Consider the following 25,544-nt stretch of genomic DNA (forward strand, 5'->3'; position numbering starts at 1 on the left):
GGGGATTCAGGAAGAACCTTTGTCTTGGGAGTGGCCACATGAAAACAGCAGAAGTGCCCAATGTCAACAGACTTTTTAAAAGAATAAAAGAAAGCAATCAGACTGGTATTAAAGACCAAATGTGAACTTATTTATCTGGATTGTATTGCCCTTTTAACGTACATTCGGCGTGGAAAAACGATTTCCAGATACCTCTTGGATTTGAAACTCAGTAACGGTTGACTCCTTTCCAATTTTAAGTAGCTTGGCTCAAACTTTTTCAGGATTATTAAGTGCTCTAGGTCCAGTTTTTAAATCCAACAAAGCAGAGCACACAGGGATGAAGCTTTGGAATGGGTTGCTCTCGTTCTTTCATTCACTTCAAAGTCCTCTCCCTGAGACTGTGCTTTCAGCAATGATTTCTATGTAAGGAAAGCGATTCATGTCTGACGCTACCAGAAATTCAGCCAAACACTGTGTAACTGTGCAGTGAAACAGGCCTGTGCTTCCCATTAGAATTTAAAGTTTTGTCTGAACATGCCAAAAAATCCATAATTTCAAGGTTTTACTGAACATGCCAAAACATCCATATTTATAGGTTTTAATCATAGGCTTTATAGGTTCCTGTATTCAACCAGATTATATCATGACATTGTATGCAGTTTAATCCAGTCACAAACCATCCAAGCTCTACTGTCCTGGAGTCTTGAATCTATTGTCCTGACTTGGTTAACAAAACAGAAGGTGGTTGTGGGGAGCTACAAAGTTTTAAAATATCAACAGAGGAGCTGCAGTACCGTACTCAAAAGTTTGGGAACCAGGGACATAGTCAGAGACATCCTCCTACTGGTGCATCCCATAACTGACCTTCAAAACAAAAAAGTAGTCACGTAGCACTTTAAAGACTAACAAAATAATTTATTAGGTGACGAACTTTCGTGGGACGGACCTTTGTGCCTTCTTGGTCTCTCATTCTCCAAACCACTCCTCAGGGCTGGCTGCTAAAGATCCTCCCGCACCCAGGCAGCTCCTACTCCCTGCCCCGCTGCACAGCTTTGTCTGCTCCGGGGGTTGCTGTGGGAAGGGAGGATGGAAACGGTCTCTTCTGCATTGTTCCGCCTGCTTGCAGCCAGGCCAAGAGCAGAGCTAGAGAAAGCCTGAAGAGGGCAGTGCCTGAGCAGGGAGAGGAGGCCCTGCCATTGCTAGCAGGAGCAGCGTGTGAAGATACTGAGAAACCCAAGGACTTTAGGAAGAGCCCCCAGAATCTAGGAGTAGCAGGTTCCAGAGCCCTGTCTGAATGGGGAGCTGGGGTTCTACAGTTCAACCACAGAGCAGGCTGGCAGACAGCAGGGGGGCCGAGAGCTGCTCATGTGTCTCTGTCTGCCAGTGTCTGGTACAGCCCTGCTTCTCCCCACTCCAGCCCCCCAGCCGTTACCTTTGGCTCCAAATGTTGGCCTACATCAGATCATTTGCACACTAGGCGCCTGTTTTTAAATGTGCCTGGGTAGGCGGGTGGGGCCTTCTAGGAAGGAGGCCAAATCAGTGCTCCCCTTTACAAGGGGAGGAGACAAAGGGGGGGACAAGCGTCCCAAGCAGCTTCAGCTTCCTTCTTTCCTGCTCCGCCCTGGGCACCGCAGCAGAGACTGGTGCTGACAAGGGGCCTCACTGCTCTTTGGGGAAATCCCGGTACCTACAAGGCGGCGTCAATGAGCGCAATCCACTGTGACCGTTCTGAGACCCCCGATGTGTTCTGATGAGGCAGCCGGTGGAACCTGTGTGCTTGCCACTTTGACTTTCAGTTGTGGGGATCAGCCCATCGGTGCCGGGGATCACGAGATTGTCGTTGCTGTTGGTTAGCTGTCTGTTACTGAGATGATCCCTGCTAACTTCAGTGTGATGAGCGTAACCCGTATCCTGTACCGCTCACAAGATGGACGGACATCAGCTCCAGGGCTGACAGGCATGTGTCGGCACAACGGAATCGCTAATATCTGTGTAGCGGTTTTTGAGCTGGCACATAGCAGTGTAACTGTATGCAATCTGCAACAACTGTCTCTTCCCATACGCCCTAGCTTTGATTGGAAATACATTCTAAATTGTTTCTAGTGAGAAGAGAGAGACAAGGCAGGGGAGGACATACATTGTACGGGGTCGTGTTAGTGTTAGCACCTTGTAGCAACTCTAGTTACAGTGGCTTAAACATCAAAAACAATCTGCACTTTGGGTGGTTATTACCTTCACGTTTTTGAAGCATCAGCTTGAGTTTATTTCCTCTTGAACCATCTAGATGAATGAAAATAATGATTTAGTGCATTCTTTACTCCTGCGCCTGGGCCAACAGGAAGTAGAGGTGTAACTTGAAAAAAGTACAAAAGGCGTAGCTCCTGAATATGGGGATAAGAAGCCCCAGTACCAGCTGTCCTAGCTCTGGGTCTGACACCCAAGTATAATAACTTCTCTGAGAAGGCATTCGTGAGTCTAACATCCTTTCACTGTAGTATTTGATACTAAAACCTGATACGTACTTATCTTGTGCAACTGTTCTATTGTGTTAAGCAGAGCAAAACTTCTCCCTGGTGTCAGTACCAGGATGTGACGTCTGCTTTGGTGTGACACACGTGAGAAATTCTGTCACAGCATAAAAAAGAGAGTAGCGAGAAGACTTGCTACAATTTTCCTCTCACCAAGTCTTTAACATATTTGAAAACTGCATTCTTGCTAGAGCAATTTCTCCCTAGGATTTATTTGCCTCTTAGTCAAAAATAACAGGTGTATTTACACACCAGTTTATCTTCATGCCATGCCTTTTGATACCCAGTGGCATTCACCAGTGTTTTATTAGCATGCCCATCTATGGTGTAATTCTTCTGAAATACTTTCTCTGTTTCAAAGAAAAAAAAAGCTACAGTATTTAATTTATATTATGGACTTGAGCTGTCTTCTGTCTCCCCTCACTCAGAAATCCCATTGACTGCAGCGGACTATTAAGAACTGCAGAGCTAGCATGTCATCACTGAAAGGCTAGGCAATATGTAAATAGGACAGCACAATCTATTGAAGGGTCTATTTTTCTCCACATTTTAAATAAGACATCTGAACCTTCTGCAATCCCCTGACAATTCAAAAAAGCAAAACTCCCAAAGCATTTGCTCTATTCATTTTTTTATTACCTAGCCTGACAGTACAAACAGAACATTTAACAAGCTTATGGGGCTGAGGAATTTTATATGTTGCCATTAGCATATTTAATTCTCAGCTCGCATAACTGGAATGTGCAGTTCCCTCAATGTTATTTAAGATAATGTGGGAGGGTCGGAGCTCCCTGCACAGACCAAGTCTTGATCCTTGGATCTTTAGACTCCTTTTCCTCAGCTTCCACTTTGCTAACATTAATAATGTTCTTGTCAGCTAACAGCGCTAACTGAACATAAGGACTTTTTTTTTTATAGAACACAAAAGCCTCAGAGAAAATGGCTGTGCCAATGAATCAGGGTGGCTGGAACAAGATATTTTTCAAAGTTAAAGAGCAAAAAATTACTCTTCCCAGTTTAATTCCCCTTTTAGTTTCGATTACAGTAGAACTCGTCCAGATTTCATCCTTTTTAATGCTGAGTATTGCAAAATGACAGGAATTTCCCTCTGGGGCAGATTGGCACAGAGACTAGGGGCTTTTCGCCTTCTCCGGCAGTGTGGGTCATGGGGCACTTGTAGGTTTAAACTAGCGTCAGTGTTGGGTTCTCTGGAACGAGATGTCTTTAAATCAAGACTTGGGGCCGTCAGAGGTCAGGGATCTGTTGCAGGAGTGGGTGAGTGAAGTTCTGGAGTCTGTGATGTGCAGCACAGCAGACAAGACAACATAGACGAGGGAAGCAGAGATGCTGCGGGTGCTGCTGCAGCCTGGGTTTGCACCTGGCTTCCCTGCACCTGGAGGCTGGCTCCACTGCTGGCTCCTCGGGCTTCTGGGCAGTGCCAGTGGAGTCCTGCTGACACCCCCAGGATCCTGCTGCCTGCTGGCTTGGCTGTCCCTCCCCTCCCCCGAGGGGCCCTGGTGGCCCCATGGGCTCTGCTGGCCCTTGGGTTCCCATTGGCCCTGCCACAGGCTCTGCAGCCCACTGGCCCCACTAGCCCTGGGGGGTCCACTGCTGGCCCAGGGCTCTGCAACTGCCTCCAGTTGTGTCCCGAGTCAACTCTCCTGAACTGGATTGACCAGACGCCATTTGCAGCAACAGAGTCTGGTCCAGGAGAGCCGGCTGCTCAGCCTCTTCTCCCTGAAACCAGTGCCAGCACCACGGCAAGGTGATCACGGTGGTCCCCTCTGGTCTTAAACTCTGTACGTCTATAACGTGCATGTGAAAAACCAGCCACATCCCCAGGGGCCCGAAGCAGCTGGAACCAGAGCATTCACAATGGTCTGTGCCCCTGAGATGCTAAACGAGAGGTGGGCTTGGTCCATGCTCGCTGTCAGTAGCCAGGGCAAGCCCCTATGTGTGCAGTACCAAAAGGGACTCCCTGAGCTTCAGAAAGAGGCTTTAATTACAGGTGAATTCTAAGGCGGGGGTCACGGGGTCACTCTCTACCGCCTTTCCCCACTGAGCTTCCTTTCTCTGGTGCATTCCTCCTCTGCGGCAGTGTCTGGGGATCCCACGCCTCCCTCTCTATTGGTTGCTGCCAGCATAACACTGGGGGTTGCTTGCGGCAGCGGGTGCACTGCTTACTCACCGGGAGCCAGGCAGACAAGCAGGAGCAGCGCCAGGGTGGCCAGGGGCAGCACCCCTCGGCAGGCTGGCAGCAGCATCTTGCCAGGTGACAGCTGGAGTGATCCTGGACCAGAGCAGCTCTTCTCCCTGCAGGGAAAGGACAAGGGCGGCTCAGGGGAGAGTGTGGTACAGACGAGCCAGGCTGGACCTGCAGCAGAGGGGGTATGACCCAGCAGCGGTTCAGTCAGCACTGCTCACAGGGCAAAGCTCCCCCACTGGGTTGTGCGGCACCACTGGCGGCAGCACCTGCACAGCCCTGGGATGCACAAAGGGATGCACACTGGGATACACACTGGGATATACACCGGGATGCACACTGGGATGCACACCAGGATGCACGCCGGGATGCACGCCGGGATACGCACCGGGATGCATGCTGGGATGCACACGGGGATGCACACCGGGATACACACCAGGACACACACTGGGATGCACACCGGGATACACACCGGGCTGCACACCAGAATACACACCGGGATGCACACCGGGATGTACACCAGGATACACGCCGGGATACACGCCGGGATGCACACCAGGATGCACACCGGGATACACACTGGGATGCACACTGGGATGCACACCAGGATGCACACTGTGATGCACACCGGGTTGCACACTGCGATGCACACAGGGATACACACCGGGATGCACGCCAGGATGCACACTGGGATGCACGCCGGGATGCACACTGGGATGCACACCAGGATGCACACCGGGATGCATGCCAGGGTGCACACCGGGATGCACACTGAGATGCACACCGGGATGCACACCAGGATACGCACTGGGATGCACACCGGGATACACACTGAGATGCACACCGGGATGCACACCGGGATGCACGCCGGGATGCACGCTGGGATACACACTGGGATGCACGCCGGGATGCACGCTGGGGTGCACACTGGCATGCACACTGGGATGCACCCTGGGATGCACACCGGGATGCATGCTTTTGAGGCGATAGCTCTGCTCCAAGCTGCCCTGACCCTGCCACAGGCAAGGCCCTGACCCCTCCTCTGCATGCCCAGGCATCCTGGCCCTGAACCTCACACCACACCAGGGGCAACAGTCCCATTACCTAGTGCCCAGAAGCAATGGTCCAGGCCCTCAGCCATCACTCTGCCCTGAGGGACAATGGTCCCATCCCCTCATCCTGCCCCAGGGCAATGGTTCCATGCCCCTTGGGGCACAGACCTTTGCCCCAGACCCATCACCCTGCACTCCCCCCGCCCCCACAGCATACAGGGTGGCCTTGGCCCTTCACCTCCTCCTTGTACACCCAGCTGTAATGGCTCTGTACCCCACCTGCCCTCACACTCTGCAGAGGAGTAACAGCCCTGCAACCCAAAGCTCTCACATGGTGTAGAGGGCAATGGCCCTGAGCCATACTCCCCACCACCACCCGCGTGCAAAGGGCAGAGGGGCAGTGGCCCTGCACCACACAGAAACAGTCATTTCACTGTACCCCACCCACAATGCAGGCCTGAGCCAAGAGAGCTGTGGGCTCACACAGAGTCCTGCAGGATACAGTACCCTAAACATCAGGTAAGGGCAAAGTCAGTGCATGCTGCAAAAGCTGGTGTAGCACATTCAAAGCCTTTGTAATTGCTGTTGGTCATAAACAAAGCAAACAAACCCTCCCATGTTCAATTGGGATGTTAGCTAAGTAGCTCCTATTCACCTGCCCGGTAACCTAGTATTTGTCGGTGAGAAGCTGAGCCCATGCTCTCACAGGTATGTAACAGCATGAGCTTCAAAACAGGATCATAACACACGGCGAAAGCCAGTGATGAATCAGCCCAGTGACATTCCGAACAAGCAGAGCTCTCAGCCGTGCTTGTAGCTGTATCCATCACTTTTCATCGCTCCACAGACGCTCTAGGCTTCAGAGTGACACACACACAGAAAGGCGACTGTCACAGACGCTAATTATGTAGCTGGGTTCTCTCACACTTCTCCCGCTGTGGTCTCTAAACACTGTGACAAGGATCAGAGAGGTAACCAAGTTAGTCTGTATCTTCAAGAACAACAAGGAATCCTGTGGCACCTTATGGACCAATAATTATTTTGGAGCATAAGCTTTCATGGGCAAAGACCTGCTTCATCAGATGCATTGTGATTTAATTGTTTGTAAAGAGCTTTGAGAATTGCTATGGCTATTTCTAGTTAAGTGCAAATTAATTCAACACAGCCTCCCACATACAATCATAGAATCATAGAATGCTAGGACTGGAAGGGACCTTGAGAGGTCATCGAGTCCAGCCCCCTGCCCTCATGGCAGTACCAAGTACTACATAGACCATCCCTGATAGACATTTATCTAACCTGGTCTTAAGTATCTCCAGAGATGGAGATTCCACAACATCCCTAGGCAATTTATTCCCGTGTTTGAACACCCTGACAGTTAAGAACTTTTTCCCTCCTCCCTCCTCCTTATCCCTGTTAGATAACTGAAAACTGCTATCATGTTCCGCCTTAATCTTCTTTTTTTCAAAATAAACAAGCACACTTCTTTCAGACTTTCTTCATAGGTCATGTTCTCTAGACCTTTGACCATTCTTGTTCCTCTTTTCTGGACCTTTTCTAATTTCTCCACATCTTTCTTGAAATGCGGTGCCCAGAACTGGACACAATATTCCAGCTGAGGCCTAACCAGCGCAGAGTAGAGCGAAAGAATGACTTCTTGTGTCTTGTTCACAACACACTTGTTAATGCACCCCAGAATCATGTTGGTTTTTTTGCATTATCATCACACTGTTGACTCATTTAATATGTGGCCCACTATAACCCCTAGATCCCTTTCTGCCATACTCCTTCCTAGACAGTCGCTTCCCATTCTGTATGTATGAAACTGGTTGTTCCTTCCTAAGTGGAGCCCTTTGCATTTGTCCTTATTAAACTTCATCCTGTTTACCTCAGACCATTTCTCCAATTTGTCCAGATCATTTTGAATTCTGATCCTCTCCTCCAAAGCAGTTGCAACCCCTCCTAGCTTGGTATCATCTGCAAACTTAATCAGCGTAATGTCTATGCTAATATCTAAATCGTTGATGAAGATATTGAACAGAACTTGTTCCAAAACAGACTCCTGTGGAACCCCACTTGTTATACCTTTCCAGGAGGATTGAAAACCATTAATAACTATTCTCTGAGTATGGTTGTACAGCCACTTTTTGCACCCACCTTTTAGTATCCCCATCTAAGTTGTATTTGCCTAGTTTATTGGTGAGAATATCATGTGAGGCCGTTATCAAATGCCTTACTAAAATCTAGGTGTACCACATCCACTGTGTCTGCCTTATCCACAAGGCTCTTTATCTCATCAAAGAAAGCTATCAGATTGGTTAGACATGATTTGTTCCCTGCAAATCTATGCTGGCTGTTCCCTATCAGCTTACCACCTTCCACGTGTTTGCAGATATGTCTTTAATTACTTGTTCCATTATCTTTCCTGGCACAGAAGATAAACTGACCAGTCTATAGTTTCCTGCATTGTTCTTATTCCCCTTTTTATAGATATGCACTATATCTGCCTTTTTATAGTCTTCTGGAATCTCCCTTGTCTCCCATGATTTTCCAAAGATGATAGCTAATGGCTCAGATACCTCTTCCATCAGCATCTTGAGTATTCTAGAACGCATTTCATCAGGCCCTGGTGACTTGCACACATTTAACTTTCCTAACTGATTCTTAACTTGTTCTTTTTTAATTTTATCTTCTACCCTACTCCTTTCCCACTAGCATTCACTGTGTTAGGCATTTCTTCCTCAGACTTCTCAGTGAAAACCAAAACAAAAAAGTCATCAAGCATCTCTGCCATTTCCAAGCTTCCCGTTACTGTTTCTCCCTCCTCATTGAGCAATGGGCCTACCCTATCACTGGTCTTCCTCTTGCTTTTAATGTATTTATAAAAAGACTTCTTGTTTCCCTTTATGCCTGTAGCTAATTTGAGCTCATTTAGTGCCTTTGCCTTTCTAATCTTGCCCCTGCGTTCCTGTGTTGTTTACCTATATTCATCCTCTGTCATTGGTCCTAGTTTCCATTTTTATATGATTCCCTTTTTATTTTAAGATCATGCAAGATCTCCTGGTTAAGCCAAGATGGTCTTTTGCCACATTTTCTATCTTTCCTACGCAGCAGGATAGCTTGCTTTTGAGCCCTTAATAATGTCCTTTTGAAAAACTGCCAACTCTCCTCCATTGTTTTTCCCCTGAGTCTTGCTTCCCATGGGACCCTACCTAACAGCTCTCTGAGTTTACCAAAATCCGCCTTCCTGAAATCCATTGTCTCTACTTTGCTGTTCTCCCTTCTACCCTTCCTTAAAATCGTGAACTCTATGATTTCATGATCACTTTCACCCAAGCTGCCCTTCACTTTCAGAGTCTCAATCAGTTCTTCCCTAGTTGTTAAAATCAAATCTAGGACAGCTTCCCCCGGTAGGTTTTTCAACCTTCTGAAATAAAAAGTTGTCTCCAGTGCAATCCAAGAACTTATTGGATAGCCTGTGTGTCATTGCATTAGTATCCCAACATATATCTGGATAGTTGAAGTCCCCCTTTACTACCAAATCGTGGGCCATGGAAGATTTTGTGGTTTAAAAAAAGCCTCATCCACCTTTTCCAGCTGAGTAGGTGGCCTGTAGTGGACTCCTAGCAGGACATCACCCTTGTTTTTTACCCCTTTTATCTTAATCCAGAGGCTCTCAACACATCCCTTTCCTATGTCCATCTCCACCTCAGTCCAAGTGTGTAACTTTTAATATACAAGGCAACACCTCCTCCCTTTTTCCCCTGTCTCTCCTTCCTGAGCAAGCTGTACCCTTCCATACCAACATTCCAATCGTGTATTATCCCACCAAGTTTCTGCGATGCCAGCAATGTCATAGTTGTATTTATTTCTTAGCACTTTCAGTTCTTCCTGCTTATTACCCATACTACTTGTATTTGTATATATGCATCTAAGATATTGATTTGATCTTGCCTCCCAGTTTTGCCCTGATCCTCCTTTTTCTCTGCCATTATAGCCCATGCTCCCTCCCATTTCTGATCCATCTCCCAGGTCTCCATCTTCTCTACTTACCTGTGGACTTTGCTCCCCTGTCCCCATCTAAGCTAGTTTAAAGCCCTCCTCACTAGGTTAGCCAGTCTGTGTCCAAATAGGGTCTTTCCTCTCCTCGAAAGGTGAACACCATCTCTGCCTAGCAGTCCTTCCTGGAATAGCAGCCTGTGGTTGAGGGAGCCAAACCCCTCTTAGTGACACCATTTGCTGAGCCAGGCATTCACCTCCAGGATGCACCTGTCTCTGCTTGGGCCCCTACCTTTGACAGGAAGGATTGAAGAGAATGCCACCTGTACCCCAAACTCCTTCACACGTACTCCCAGATCCTTGTAGTCACTCTTGGTCCGCTCAGAGTCACGCCTCGCGGTATCAGTAGTGCCCACACGGATGAGTAGCATGGGGTAGTAGCCAGAGGGCCGGATAATCCTCAACAACACCTCCCTAATGTCTCAGATTTGGGCCCCCGGCAGTCAGCGTATCTCCCGAGATGAAATGTCAGAGTGACAGATGGGTGCCTCTGCCCCCCTCAGAAAAGACTCTCCAACCACCACATAGCACATAGCACATAGCACCACATAGCAAAGGCAGGTTTGTTTAAATAGCCATGCTTATAAACAGGATGTATACCAGCTCTTAGGACACCTCAAAAAGGCTAGGTGATATCAGATTTGAACCTTTAACAATTACCTGTATGAATAAAGTTACTTGGTGAGGAAATCTATTGACAACTATTTCCTTAGATTACAAACACCTCAAAATAGTGAACTTGTTGCCTTATACATGTGTATAGCGTCATGCACTCCTTTAGTATTATGTAAGTAATTATGCATTTTAAATTTGAAATCTTAGTTCCAAACGCAGACGGGTGTAAGCAATTTGAAATGTGTCTCACTACCTGCTGATCCAAATCACCCCAGATATTTCTTTACAATTATTACAGTATAAAATAGGCATATCAGTCTGCACAATAATGGCAGAACCCAATGGAGAGATGAGCAGATAAAGATGTCTGGAGGAAAACATGCAAGTCTGAGGAGGAAATTACAATGTATAATATACAGAATCAATATCAAACTGAAGAAATATTGTTGTAAACAAACAATAAATGCAGTTTATATTAAGATCATATCTGAAATTAAACAAAAATGAATATAGCCATATTCATATCAAAAGAAAGATTTGGTTCCTCAGCATGCTGTGACTACCATTTTATTAAGGTGAGCTCATAACCAGAGTTATTCTCAGTACAACAGCACTTATGCATTTCCTTGTCAAGTTTTCAAGGTTCCAATCAAACCCTACGTAACTAATTATTCAATAGGAGAATTCTTTCTGCAGGCAACAATCTCTCTTCTCTGCTGCACTTAGCAGCTGGTATGTGTTAGTTTACTCCTTTGTGATTTTATATAATCTTTTCCAACTTACAACCAGTACCAGATGTACCATTGTGCCTTCGGTAAGGAATATTTTCTGGATACTTTGTAGCATTTTTTTAAAAAAATTCACAAATACGCTAAGATTCCACAGTATCGTCTGACAGCAGTTCATACAGAATTAGAAATCTTGCTACATGAGAAATAATACTTTAAAAATCAACCATGATATAATGTTTCTGACATTTTTTGTGCATATAAAGACAGATTCTTTATTGTATTTTAATCTTGTAAAATCTGATGGAACCAAAGGGTTAGGGTTAGGGTTTGCCTATTTCTGGCTCTTAAACCTTTATTATTTTAAAGAGAAAACTGTTACAGTCTGGCATAGACTGTTCCCTGGATCATTAGTAACTAACACCATTTGATTACTAAGGAAAAAAATGCGTAAGTCAATGGACCCAATTAATTCCTGAAAGAGCTCCATTACTTTTAGTAGACTACCAGGGCATAATTTCCCGAATTACGGCCCTGAGGCAAAGCTCACTGGAGTCAGTGGATTTTTGGGTCGGGATCTAAATCTACTCTGTGAGCATGTCCTGGGTGACATGTCACTTACGGCTGGTGAAAGCTTGGGGATGGTATGGGGTTGGATCTAAAGTCCATTGAAGATAATGCCCAATTTTTTTCTCCAATGGAAGTCTTTCAGTTGACTTGGCTAGTGTTTGGATGGAACCCATTGCTCATAGTGGAGGGCTGGAGAGCAGCCGATAGCTAAGGCTGCCTCAGAGATCATGGGTTATCAGTAAGTGAGCTCTGAGCCTCATGCCTCAGGCTTCTGTCTCACCACTGCTCCAGCAGGACAGCTTCAGGGGCTCTGCTTCTGGCTTCAGCCAGTGTGGTGGGGCTCTGGCTGAGATGACACTAAATGTACAATTGATGCCTGTTGCCTGCATCCCGTCCATGATGTTCCACAAAAATACCTGTGCCCAAACTCTAGCCTTCATACTAGGTTATAGGGTTGCCTGTCTATTCCTTTCCCTCCTCCCCACGCACCTTCAGTGTCTCGCGTACCAGAACATACCCTATGCAAGATGCAGCCCAAGCACCGTAGTTCTTCTATATGATGTGTGCGCTCCATTTTAAATTTTCTTTTATATCTGAAGTTTGCATTGTTATTCTAGATGCTGAACAACGAAGCCCATACATGCACTTTTATTAAGCAAAGCTCTGTGTTCAGATCCTAAGTGTTTCTCAGGAGTGCAACTCTGCTACTTCAGCATTCAAAACTTCTCTTAAACAACTGAACTTCGCTGTGTTTTGAGGGCTTATACTTACATTCCAATGGCAAAGGCGCCAGCACTCCTAATGCATCAATCAAGGTGCGTACCAGCAAATACCAATATTTAGAATCAGTGGGTTCATTCCTTAATTGAATGTCCACATGTCTTTTCTGAAAACCAATTTTTATTCAAATGACTAGTTGCACAGAACGGCAAAGAATACAGAAATGATGCATATAGATACACAGAAGCACACAAAAATATGATGAAAAATGAGCTACGACTGGAAGTAACGCCAATAACAACAGTCATTGTGATATTGGGAATGGGAAGTCAGGGCATTGTCCGGTTCAGTAAATAATTTGTAAGCAAACTGCTGGCATGCAGGTACACACAGAGTTTGGCATGATGTTTGGAGTTTCAGTGCCGTATTTCCCTGGAAATCACGGGGAATACAAATGCAAAAGGTTCACCTGTGTACAAAATATATTAGTTTAGTTCAAGAAGCTGCCCGGAGCAAATGCGAGCTTGTCCAACTCAGAGAATGTACTGACGGAAGTTCAAGGTTACTGTGCAAATCGTTGCTCTTCAGTTGAAAAACATGACCACGAGAGGGAGGCCATGCTGAAGGTCAGACTGAGCACAGTATTTTGCCAGAGGAAGTCACTTTTTAGGGGACAGGTGTTTTTAATATAAATCTGAAAAAGTAATTGAAAAGCTACTGCTGCGTGCCCTTTCAAAAATGACGTCAAAAGGCGATGAGCAATATCCTTCTCTTAGCAATTGTTGACTTTCTGCTTTCCGCTCCAATCTGCTTAAGAGTCTGATATGTTGCTTGTAATTTCTCAGCCAAGCTGATGCACTCTGCCTCACCAGGACTCTGGGCTGTGCTAGCCCTTAGATGAGTACCCATCTTCAGCGACGTCTCCATGGTGAAGCTATTCCCCAGTGTTCTCTCTGCTAGTATGTGAAAGCAGGCACTGTGAGTACTATCCGATACGGCAGTATCCCCCAGCATTCTCTTCGTTAGCGGCAATAGCACTGTCCCCTGGCAGAGATGACTTTGGTGTGTGTTTTAGTCCTCGAGCCAGCGGCTTTCATGTCTACAGATAGGCCTGTGGTGACCGCTACTGGAGGAATACCAAGACAGCCAGTCAGAAGCCAGGTTTCTTGTGTAGCTCACAGATACAAAGAGCAAAAAGTCTCCTGGATTTCTGGTTTGGCCAAAAGCTAGTGTAACCTGCTACGCGTGGCTCAGTGTCCCATGTAGAGGCACCTAGGCCACTTACACTGTCTGGTTAATGGCTCTTACGACTGATAGCTGTGTCTGACAAGCTAACAGACCAGTAAGGCTAACCTGTTAGGCTGGAGCATACTGATAGCTACCATGAGGGGTGTCTCAGATCCAAAGACAATTGCAGACTTAGTTCAAGTTAGCTGTTGGGCAAGCTCCTTTCATCCACAATGGAAGGTGCAGTTCCTCCCCTCCTCTTTGTAGAGACAGAGTGAAAGGTCTCGCCTCAACACATGGCAGCTCACAGCTGAAACACTTGGGACGAGGGGGTTCCATAACTGACAACAGAGTGGCTGTGTGTGCTGCAGCCTGTGAGTTAAAGCCTGGGGAAAACCCACCAGAAAGCCTGGAGAAGCAACTGTGTGCATGAGCCTGAGAGGGGCAGAGACAGAGCACACTGTGGACGAACTCTGGGGGATTCTTGAGTGAGGAAATGGTCTGCATCTGCTGATTTGTAGACACACAAGATGATACCAAGCACATACCTGACCTGGACCATCAGTTCCTCATCCCAGCCTAAAAGAGTACTGTCAGGCACCAAATATTTGCCATCTGCCTGGGCCAAAGTGCTACTGTTGCTGCATAACCAGGTCCACTGACCGGGGTGGGGGGTCAAAAGGAGCAACAGCCCCACGGCCCCCTAAATCACTTCCAGCTGGGGTGCGTGGCACGGCAGTGGGGGTGGGAGGACCGTGGAGTGACATGCTCCAGGCAGTGTTGAGGGCTGGCTGCCCCCATTTCTGTCCCTTCCACTTGAGCCCTGCCCTTTGTGGGAGTGGAGGGCTGCCCCCTGCCATGCCTTGCCAAGGGTCCGATGTCAGCCCCTCTGTGCATAACATGTAGCGGTGATACCTCCCTGGTCCTGAACCCTTGCGACCCGAGTGGTCCCAAACAAGGGAATTTGCTGGACTGGGCGAGGTCAGGCCTCTGGGCCTGCTCCTCCTGGCCACCGGCTGCTCCCTGCCACCAGGCTGCCCGGGGGCTCCGCTCCTTGCAGGGCTCCCTGGCGCTGGGCTGCTGGCAGGACTCCCTGGCCCAGCTCCCCGCAATGGAGCTGCCAGTGGAGATCTCCAGCCCAAGCCGCTCTCCCTGTGGGGCTCCCTGACCCTAGTCAGGCTCACTGTAGTGGAGTTCCCTGATCTTTGCCAGGTTCTCCACAGGGCTGCTGGCCCTTGGCCTAGCTCCCCACCACAAGGCTGCCAGTGGGACCACTGGTAGGGTCCCTGCCACCAATGGGAGAGCCTGCCAGCCAGACTGGCTCCAGGCAGCTGGGGGTCTCTAGACCAGGTGCTCTCTGGTCCAGCAACCGAACAAGAAAGTGCCAGACAAGGGAGTTTCAACTTGTATGAAACACAAGTCACCCACCGCATAAAATTACGATCTATGTTGTGACTTTAGTGGACCTGGCTGTTTAAGTGAACGGGACTCAACAAGTAAAACATACCTGTCCTAAACAGCCTGGTGACAATATTTAAGCACCTAAAGATATAAAGTGGCACCTTGTGGGATATTCCAAAGTACCTAGGGTCCCAAAAAGAGTTAGGAGCAAAGCCATTTTGAAAATTCTGATAGGTATTTCTATATATCTTCAGGCACCTAAATACCATTAGAGAGCTGGCCCTTACTCTAACTGCACTGAAGGGGGTTCATATACTTTCAGCTGTTTGCAATGTTATATGTAATAGGCTGAAAGTGCTGAATGCCACAGGAATGCAGCTTCTTTCGGAGGGAAACACTACAGCTATTAAAAAGAAAAAACAACAACAGAAGCTGAGAATCTCATGCAGTCATGTGACTCCAGAAACAAAGGGTTTAAGAAAAGCAGCAAATAACATGCGCTTTAACATAAAAATCATAATATTTGGCAACAACAATTTAGAACACAAATTGGAATTTGGCCCGAATTCTGGGGAATAACACTTTTCTTCTCGTAAAAAAGCACCAGGGGATTTTTTAATGACCTCCTTTAATCAGGAAGTTGGTGGCACAGCCAAGTTCCCTGATGCCATGCAATCATTATTTTCTGCTAATAAGGATTTTTTACATAATATCCCAACTATATTGCTCCTGTAGGTAGTTTTAGGTTAAATGCCTCAGGCATTCCAAATTTCCTTCTGTTGTTAGTCTCAAGAAAATTGCAGGAGTCAGGTTTTTCTTCCGAACACAAACAGCAAGGACATTTCAGTGATCAGACAATTACTTCCAAAACTTTTTGACTTTTGTAATATTTGCCTCTCTTCTGCTACAGATATTTTCCTTACAGAGGGGGAACAATAAATCCCAAATCCAAACACCTCAGCCTTGGGGATAGTCTGTTTGGGGATAAACTGTGCCTCACAGTCCTAACTAATCACTGACCATGAGGTTTGTTGACCTTACTCCACAGCTGAGCAGGATCAACAGCATTTCTGCTAGTCTATTATTTTTCTGTCCACATTCACCACTCATCACTGGAGCCCGGCAGCTTCCTAAACAATTTTCGTAGTGATTAGCCAGTTATCAGGGTGGCTTTCTCTGCTTTGCCACTGATGATGATTCTGTAACTTTTTTTGTCTGAGCTTGTCAGATACAAACTGTTCTGTTAATTCCTGGTACTACACCATCCTGTTTATGAAAGGAACTGTCTTGCTGTCATATTAAGCACAATGGAAAGTATATTAATGCAGCAACATTATCTGACCCCAACTGCCAGACAGCACTCCAGAAGAGGATACAAATATATTCAACCTCTGAATATTCCCTCTCCTTTTCCACTAAATCAAATGTATTTTCACAAAAACCTCAAGCAAATATAGTAGGCTCATGAGCTAGATTTAATAGGGGAAAAGAAGGGATTGGGAAAAATGCTGCACCTTTTGACTCTGTCTTTTCACTGCAGAACGATTGTTCCAAAGCCTTTCTCTTTCATTGCTGTCTCTTGGTGTGTTCTATTCAGGCTGCTAACACAACAATTTCCCCTTTCTGAGCTATTTTGGTTTCCTACTTCAACACTCCCCACACTTTAAATCTGTTTTTATAACTGCCTCACACCCCTTCCCCCACATTAAAAGAACAACATTAAGATTGTGAAACCTAGCACTCAATAGTTAGGAAATCCCAGAATTAAGGTTGCCTGTGCAGCCTTAACTTACCCCTCCCATGTGTGTGCATGATGATCCAGTCTTTAATTACATGAGCAGATACTTCCTCCCCAGGACCTCTGCCTCAGTGCACATAAGGGAGGCTGCTCATTAATGAGTATCTATTAAAGTTTTGTTTTCTCCTCATTCAGTGGCTTATTTGTGGCTCAAACCTCACTCTTAAAATGTAATTATTAATTTCTGCTTGAGCTTTTGTGTGTGGGTCATTACAATACTATTGGAATACTTCACAAACAATTATTTTATCTGCACAACACTCCTCTACGATGAGGGATAATACTGGTCCTTTTTTACAGAGGAGGCACTGAGGCACAGAGAGATTAAGGTCAGAAGTATGTACCAATTTTGAATGACTAATTTAAGACATTCAGACCTGATTTTTCAGTCTTTTCAATGACTAGCACAATATCTGTTCAAAGCACAACTCCCTCCTCCGTGGTGCCTGGGAATTGGTAATGTGGGCTTTGAGAGCACGAGACAGAGAGAAACCCTGCTCTGAATTCAAGTGACCAGACTCCTTACAGCCCACAGGAAGCCAAATCTTCAATTGTAGGGAAAATTTGCTCAGCCCTGGGTTAAACGATGCTCAGGGTAGATGGCTTCTTGGAAGATTGTATCTATAAATCTCTAGTGCGGCTTTACTGCACGTATACAAACAAGTGATTTTCCAAAGGATTATATAAGTTGGTTAAGTTTCAGCAAATTTTCACAGGAATGCCAAAAACACACCTCTGAGACAAATACTCTCCACCTCACTGACCCCTGTTCCAGTGTAGGGGGCACTACAGCGGCCCAAGAAAACATTATCAGAATTTTTAACATGGGCAATGCAACGTATTATTTTTTTCCAAGACTCATTCTCAGAAATGGCTGAACTGTTTGGCTGAAATTCCGCATAACACTCAACCTGAGACCAACACCCAACATGGAAACTTTCAGCCCAGACAGTTAAAGTTTGGCAAAAGTATAAGTAACTGACAACAGGAGGTTATAAAAGGAAATGTTGGGGAAACCTAACTAATACATGATACAGTAGCTCCAACTCCAGTTCTAAGCTTCTGACCATGAAGACATATTATCCCATTTGACCTTGTACTTGTCTTGAATTGCTTCGGTACCACATTCATTGTCCTGGTTTAAATCTCTAAATTCTAGTCTCAGGAGTGCCCTCTCTAAATTGCTCTTGTAGGAGTCCGGGCCTTGCTTGCTTTGATGCTAGACTGTAGTCGTCATACCTGATTTACTGTGTATTTTGTTTCCAGAAGACTGCACTTTTTGTACACTTTCCTCCTTAGTGCTGCCAAGTAAAAGATCATGACACCTTTAACTCTTGCAGCATGAAATCCCACTGCACCACATTATGCGTGGATCCTAGCAAATTCAAGGCAGTTTACTACCCTGGCTGTACAGTACGGTATGGCTGCGTAGTATGGAACCGTAACAGAAGATTTTTGCCAGCCTTATTAATTCTGGCTCGGGTCTTATACACCTTTTCACAAATATGTTACGTTAAGCATAGAAGAGCAGAATCATGAGGTGCCACTTATTTCCAAAGCCGAATCCCTGTGTGATAATGACAGTTCTAGCTGGTTAGAGTATTGGCCTTGTAAAGCCAGGGTTGTGAGCTCAGTCCCTGGGGAGGGGGCCTTTCAAGGTTCTGGGGTAGGTGAGATTTCAAACAAACAAAAAAAATCTGTCAGGGATGGTGCTAGGTCCTGGACTTGATGACCTCTTGAGGTCCTTTCCAGCTCTATATGTATATCTCGATGTTTCAAAATAGTGTGCTACAAAACTGTTACTGAAATTAAGGTTCAACTGTCACCACTTGCTGCCGTTTGGCAGGATTCTCTGTGGAGTTGCACAATGAGGACAATAACCAGGAGCTGAAAAAGATCAATGCTCAGAATTTCTGGTTTGTGGGACATGTTCACATGGCGAAGCTCCTTTTTATTCAGAGCTGAGATCAAAATACAATATTTTAAAAGTTTTCCACAAACCAAAATTTCTGAAACAATGTTGGTTTTGGGGCAGAAGATGGTGAGTGGAGGGAAGGAGGATTTAAAATATTTGTTTCACACAATATGCACTGATCTAGCTATCTAGCTATCTAAGTTGAAACAAGATTGCAAAACACCAAAACAAACTTTCAAAATTTCCTGAACAAAAGAAGTTCCAAAATGAAAATTTTTCATTTCATTTTTCCCCCATATGATTTGCTGTAAAAATTGACATGGTATTCTAAAACATTTTGATAAAAATGACATTTTTGGTTGGGGGAATAAAAAAAGGTTCCACTAAAATTTACTTGTCAGCTCATCCCTGATTCTGGGGGCTGGCCCGGTACTGACAGATTTATACCAATTCATAGTCCCCTCCAGAAACAGAATTTTCTGCCGGACATTTTCAGACTAGACTTGAACTGTGTGTAGACACGGACCTATTCTGTTTTTTGTATTCACTGAATAATCTAAAAACATCAGCAAAATACTATTTTTAAAATGCAAATTAACATGAGTCACGCTTAACACGAGCAAGTAAAACCGTTCTCAAAACCTTTATGATAATAGTAAGTTTGTATGCATACCATTGTTAGTCTATCAAAACAAAAAAGCAGCCAAGTAGCACTTTAAAGACTAACAAAATCATTTATTAAGTGAGTTTTCGTGGGACAGACCCACTCTGATTTGTCCTCCTTGATTAGTGATTTTTGTTCTCTGTGCCTTAAATATTGAGTCTGTTCTGGTCTGGCGATGGTCTGAAGAAGTGAGTCTCTGTCCCACAAAAGCTCACCTAATAAATTATTTTGTTAGTCTTTAAAGTGCTACAGAACTGCTTTTTGTTTTGATAGTGTATAGACGAGCATGGCTCCCTCTCTGTTACCATTGTTAGTCTAGTTCCTACTCGCTACAAATAAAAAAGGCCCTGCGGCTGTACCGCCAAAGGAAAGAACATGACGAGGGCAGGGAACCTTCTATTGCTCTCCCATTTAGCTCTTCGATTACTGAACATATCTAGGTGTGTTTTCTCTGTGAAGGGCTAGTTTGAAAGGCTAGAGGGTCACATGGCAAATGCAGGCTCACACATGCTCTGACTAGAGGCATTGGGGATGTGGCAGTGCCCTGTGCTTTCCATCCTAGGCAGCGGTGACAGTAAACTGGGACGCCATTCTGGCACGAAGGAGCTGGCAGGCCGGAGAAGGAAAGTGGTGTGCTCCCAGCCTGGGTCCCGGGTCTCTCCTGCCACAGAAGTGCCCCAGCTGTTGGGAGGTGCACCCTCCCACCGGTGCAGGTCTGCCCAGACACAACCTCCCCATCTTCCGACACTACTGAGGGAGGACAGGGGGCTGAACCCTCCACACCTCCTGAGACTTGCACCAGGTCACTGCTTGATGTCGCCCTTCTGACAGCATGAGTCCCCGCGTTCCTCTGCCTCCTGGCTGAAGAGGGGCGAGAGCTGGGGTGAGTGACTCACTGACCATGATGAAGGGGCACAGCAAGCCCTCTTCTGGTCTGTACATGGGAAGGGTGTCTTCAGCCCCCCCCCCCCAACCTCCCAAAATAGTGCTCTGGCCTGCTACACACACACACACACACACACACACACACACACACCCCTGTCCTGAATACCTCCTCATACTCCCCAGCTCTGACTCCTGGACTTCCCCACATTACTGACTCCCTGTCCCGACCCCTTCCTCCTGCACTCCTCCACACACACTCCAACCCACTGCCCTGAGCCCTTCCTTACACCCCAAGCCCTTATCCCTGCACCTCCTTCATGTATACTCAGCCCCTGCCCCAAGCCCCCTACCCCACACCCACACCTACACAACCCCCTGCCCTGAGACCACCCTCCACTTCCATTTCCTGCAGGTGCAGTAGAACCCCAAGCTATACACACTGAAGTTTTGTGTATCTCAGTTTAACGTGACTCAGGGTGGCGGGGAGCTGGTGCCTGGCTCCAGGCTGCCCGCCACACAGGGGAGCAGGGAAACTGCCCAGCACTGCAGTGCTGTTCAATACCCTGTCTCCTGTGAGCAGTAGACAGCCTGGAGCCTGGAACCAGGCGTCAGCTCCCACCGGAGAAACTGACCAGGGCTGCAGGAGCTCCTCTGCCTGCTGCTCACTGGAGGCAAGAAACTGACCAACACTGCTGCACTGCCCAGTTTCCTGGTTCCTCAAGTAATGCAACGTTTGCTTACAAGGGGTTGTGTACGAACACAATCTCTGCATAAGCCGAGGGTTTCCTGTGCTGTTGAATCCAGCCTCCCACCAACAATCTTCCTGAAGCCATGGCCCTGGGGAGGGGGCATAATATAAGGACACTCTACTTGTAAGAAATGGAAGTGCTTGTCACCTCTGACAGATGCTGGGTTTACGGGGCTGTCTAATGGCTTTCAGCAACCCCACTATATGAATTGTTTTAGCATCTCAGAGCAGCACAAGCTTCCTCATCCCGTCCTGCCAATATGACTCAAGCCTCCCCTAGAGGCACCACTTTTATGGGGCGAGACTGCAGGGTGATCTCCATGGTCAGGGCTGTTGGTGGGTGGGGGTCAGCAGAGGAGCGGGAGGTACACGAGATCCGTGGCATTGATTCCCACCATGGGCCCTTGGGGCCAGGCTGGAGGGGGGCCCAGCTCTGTGCCCCAGAAGGGCGGGACCAAGTGCAAAAGGGTGGAGCCTTGAGCAGCAGGGGTAGGGCCAATGGCAGTTTGGTCTCAGTGCTGCCTGGACCACGGTGCTGGGCCTACCCACCCTCTTCCTCAGAGCCATGCACAGGTGGAGCAGCATGACTGTGGCACTTCAAAGGGGCCCAGAGCCCTGGCCGCCACTGCAGCAAGGAGCTCTGGAGCTGGCTGGAGCTCTGGGACCTTTGAAATGCCAGGCCTGGGGGCAACTGCTCTCTCTGCACCCCCGCCCCCCGTCACCAGGCCTGCAATCAGCAGCTGGCACACAGGCTAGTGGGGGGGCCTGGTGCCTGCAGCAGGAGTCTGTCCCCCCACATCCCCTCAATGGCAGCAGCAGGGAAAGTGAAGTCCCAGCTCAATTTGCTCCCTAGCCATGTTGCAAGGGGGTGGGGGTGGGTGGGGACGACCCTCGCACTCACTGGCTGGAAACACAACCATGCAGCTGGAGGTACAGAATGAGCTGGGGCTACACAGCTCCACTTCCTCTGCTGCTGTCAGTGGTGGGGCAGGGACAGACCCCTGCTGCCAGCATTGGCTCCATGGCCCTGCTAGTACTGTCAGCCACCTTGGTTTGGGAAAAAGGAAGGGTGGGGACGGAGCTGGCGGGGAGAGGTGGGGTGGGGTGGGGGGCGGAGCTAGGATGAAGAAGCAGGGGAGGGCAGGAGTGGCAAAGCCTGGGATTGAGTACGGTTGTCCTGGGCTTTCCTCGAGATGTTTGGGGTGGGGCTCACATGGGTGGTAGCCCACCTTTGTCAACAGTCTTTCATCCTTTGGTCCTTCACACATTCAGGGTGCGCATAGGCACAGGGCCAGAGGTTAGGCTCCAAGCTAAGCCCAGAAGACTACGCAGACTTGAAACAACTCCATGTCCCAAGCAGTGCAAGCTCAAGTCAGTTAGCACAGCCAGCTGTGGGTTTCTCTTTACTATTCAGACATAAATTCAGTTCTTTTCCCAGACGGTATTAACTCACTTTATGTGAACATTCCAACATCTGGCAGATCATAATCACTTACACTTGGCACCAACTTGAGCTGAATTTGAACTAGAAAGTTAAAAGATCCCAAGTCTATTTCCAGAACCCTTTGTTTTCTTTTTTCATTTTGTTTATGCAAACTAGCACAACCCCCGGTTGTGAGTTCAATCCTTGAGGAGGACATTTAGGGCTGTGGGGCAAATAGATTTAAAAAAAAAAAAGGGCTGGTGCTTGGTCCTGCCAAGAGGGCTGGGGACTGGACCCAATGACCTCCCAAGGTCCCTTCCAGCTCTGTGAGATGTGTACCACACTTCATCATCTTCCAGGCCTGCTGATCTTAATTAGCACAGTGCTTAGTTTTCCTGCTGCTTGATATCTTGGTTTTGTATCTCACATCTGTGGCACTCCTTCTTCCATCAGAGGTCAGTGTCTTCCATTCTTGTTATATTCCAACGATACCTAGTGCCCCTATAACCCCCCACAAATAAAAGTCCTATTGTTCCATTAGTCTGTATTGTCACCTAGTAGCCACCACAAATAGACACTGCCACATAATACATAACTACTAAAGATGGGGGTACCTTTAAGTTTAATATGCGCTAGCTGAGTTGGGATAATTGTTTGGAGAATTATACTTTGGTTGCATCGATCTCTTTTTCTTCCATTTGCGTCTTGACAGTTCTTCAGCTAGATGGAAGCCAACAAACACACAGATAAGCTCTGTGGGGAGTTACTGTAACTTATAAAAATAGCATGAGCATGGTAATAATTGATAGCTAAAAGCCAGAGAGGCCCCCTAAGTGGCATAAGCTTATTTTGGTTCAAGTAATAAGAGGGCTTGGAACCCATTCTCAGCGATGATCACTTTGAAAAAAAAACTTTTCTTCCTGATTACCTCAGATTTTCATGTCAAGGTGGTGACAGTGTGTGACAGGTAATACATCTCACTGTTGGTAATCATCGGTACATTGGAGACAATGAGCTAGAATGCTTGAAGCCTATTTTTAGTGAAAGGTAAATTGTGGGAGCACAAAGTACTCATTCTCTTCAAAGCACACCAAGGTCGAGTGGGATTGCAGTTCCCATAGGGCTACCCTGGGGGAAGCAGGTGTCACCAAGTTGGGGTGGAATACTGCTCCCACGGAAGCCTGCGGGAGTTTTGCCACTGATTTCAATAGCATGGGGATTTCACGCTGAAATCATTTTATACTGAAATGTGTGAGAGTCATTTGTCCTTTCTAAAGAGACGTCTCTCATAAATCAGCCCTGCAAATTATGTCACCCATCCAGTATAATCACTACATAGGGCAGTGGTTCTCAACCAGAAGGCTGCGGTCTCTGAGGAGGTTGCATGTGGAAGGGCATCTAGTAAGGCCAGTATTCAACTCACTGGGGCCCAGGGCAGAAAGCCAAAGCCTCACTGCACAGGGCTGGAGCCCAGGGTCTGAGCCCCACCACGTGGGGAGGTGAAGCCAACGCCTGATCAGTGTAGCTTCCCGAGGGCCCTACTGGTATGGGTCCTAGGCTATTGCCTAGCTTGCAACTTCCTTCTGTTGCCCCTGGCTTTTAGATGCAGAAAAACAGTTGTGACACAAGTGGGCTGTGGAATGTTTATTGCATCTTGGGAGTGGTTGTGGGCGGAGACGGACTCAGAAAGAAAAAGGCTGAGAACCCCCATTACCAGGCAGGTTTCCCACAGTAACTCTCTTGTCTGAATTTTACTTCATTTGTTGCCAAATACAAGCTTGAGTGATGAGCTTTAAGAACCCTACGGAGACTGAAGACAGAGAAAGGAAAACAACAGATAGGTGAGAGGAAGGGGATATAGTTTAGTAAAGAAATTGCAGAGAGAAATTTCTGAAAAAAAAATCAATATTTTAACAACAGCTCTCAAAAAAGGTATCCTGAGCAATGTACACCTACTGCATTTTTGTAAATTTCCACAATAGTTTTAGTTCTAATCCACATGAAAATGTTTCTGGGCTTTGGAGGTTCCTAAACTGCGGAGAGGCATAACTGCAGGCTGACCACTTCATGCGAAAGAAAAGGTTGGTTTCCTGCATAAGTTAAAAAATTAAACTCTCCACTCCTGCAGTTGTAGTTACAGAGCCACCTATAAATCTGTTTTCTCAATATTTGTAATAGCCTCTACTAGCCACTGAAAATGTCTTCAGCTGTACTCTGGGATTAATTAACTTGCAGGGTCACAGGCAGGGTAACGGTCCTACTCTAGACTCATCTTCTGGCTGGCTAAACTAGTAACAAAGCATGGCAATAGCAAGTGGGATACTTGGTTATTTGAGTAGCTAATGATAAGTTCTTTTTCAAGTCTGCTCATTTCGTGGTGGATTTCTTTCATTTCTCAGTGAAACAGGGAAGCTACGTCTACACTAGAGGGTTTTGTCAACAAAACTCACAGAGCAAATGCATTCTGTCTATGTACTGTCAACAGAACTCCGTACTTTTGTCTACAGAGCTTTTCTCCCCAGAATCAGTTGACAAAAAAGCTGTGTGGATGCTCTAGGGGCCCTCTGTCAACAGATGGAGCTTCTGTGTCACCAGGCAGCCCTGTCTGCTGTGCTTCCAGTTGGCTATTCTGGCCACTTTCGGCCAACCGAGCGATCCGCTTTCATGTGTGACCACACTGTCAACCGAAGTTTTGTCAGAAGGTATCTTTATGTAGATATCTCATAAAACTGGAAAGGACCTTGAGAGGTCATAAAGTCCAGTGCCCAGGCCTCTTGGCAGGACCAAGCACCATCCAGCACTGATTTTATTTTTTAATCTATTTGCTTTAGATCCCTCAGCCACTTCCTCAAGGACTGAGCTCATAACTTGGAGTTTATAAGGCCAATGCTCAAACCACAGTGCTATCCCTCCATTCTTTCTGACAACAGATTGCTGTAGTGTAGACTTAGCTGAAATGTGTACAAGTTCACCCATGACAGAACTATCAAAACAAAAAAGCAGTCAAGCAGCACTTTAAAGACTAA

The 25,544-nt window shown here is 46.7% G+C and overlaps 1 protein-coding gene across 2 annotated transcripts in view; it reads right to left on the minus strand.

Annotated features, from left to right (window-relative positions):
- The window catches only part of ECRG4 (ECRG4 augurin precursor), a 39,588-nt gene that overhangs the window by 5,686 nt on the left and 8,358 nt on the right, over window positions 1–25,544 (minus strand). The window contains exons 1-3 of one of the 2 annotated variants that reach the window (XM_074983255.1): window positions 6,421–6,884; window positions 4,699–4,823; window positions 2,215–2,262 (exon numbers count right to left, since the gene is read on the minus strand). In XM_074983255.1, the coding sequence (XP_074839356.1) occupies window positions 2,215–2,262; window positions 4,699–4,774 (124 nt within the window). In that variant the 5' untranslated portion in view covers window positions 4,775–4,823; window positions 6,421–6,884. Of the gene's footprint in view, window positions 1–2,214; window positions 2,263–4,698; window positions 4,824–6,420; window positions 6,885–25,544 lie in introns of those variants that run through there. The other variant, XM_074983254.1, reaches the window with a different exon arrangement.

Source organism: Carettochelys insculpta, chromosome 1 (genome assembly GCF_033958435.1).
Source record: "Carettochelys insculpta isolate YL-2023 chromosome 1, ASM3395843v1, whole genome shotgun sequence".
Taxonomy (NCBI): Eukaryota; Metazoa; Chordata; order Testudines; family Carettochelyidae; genus Carettochelys; species Carettochelys insculpta.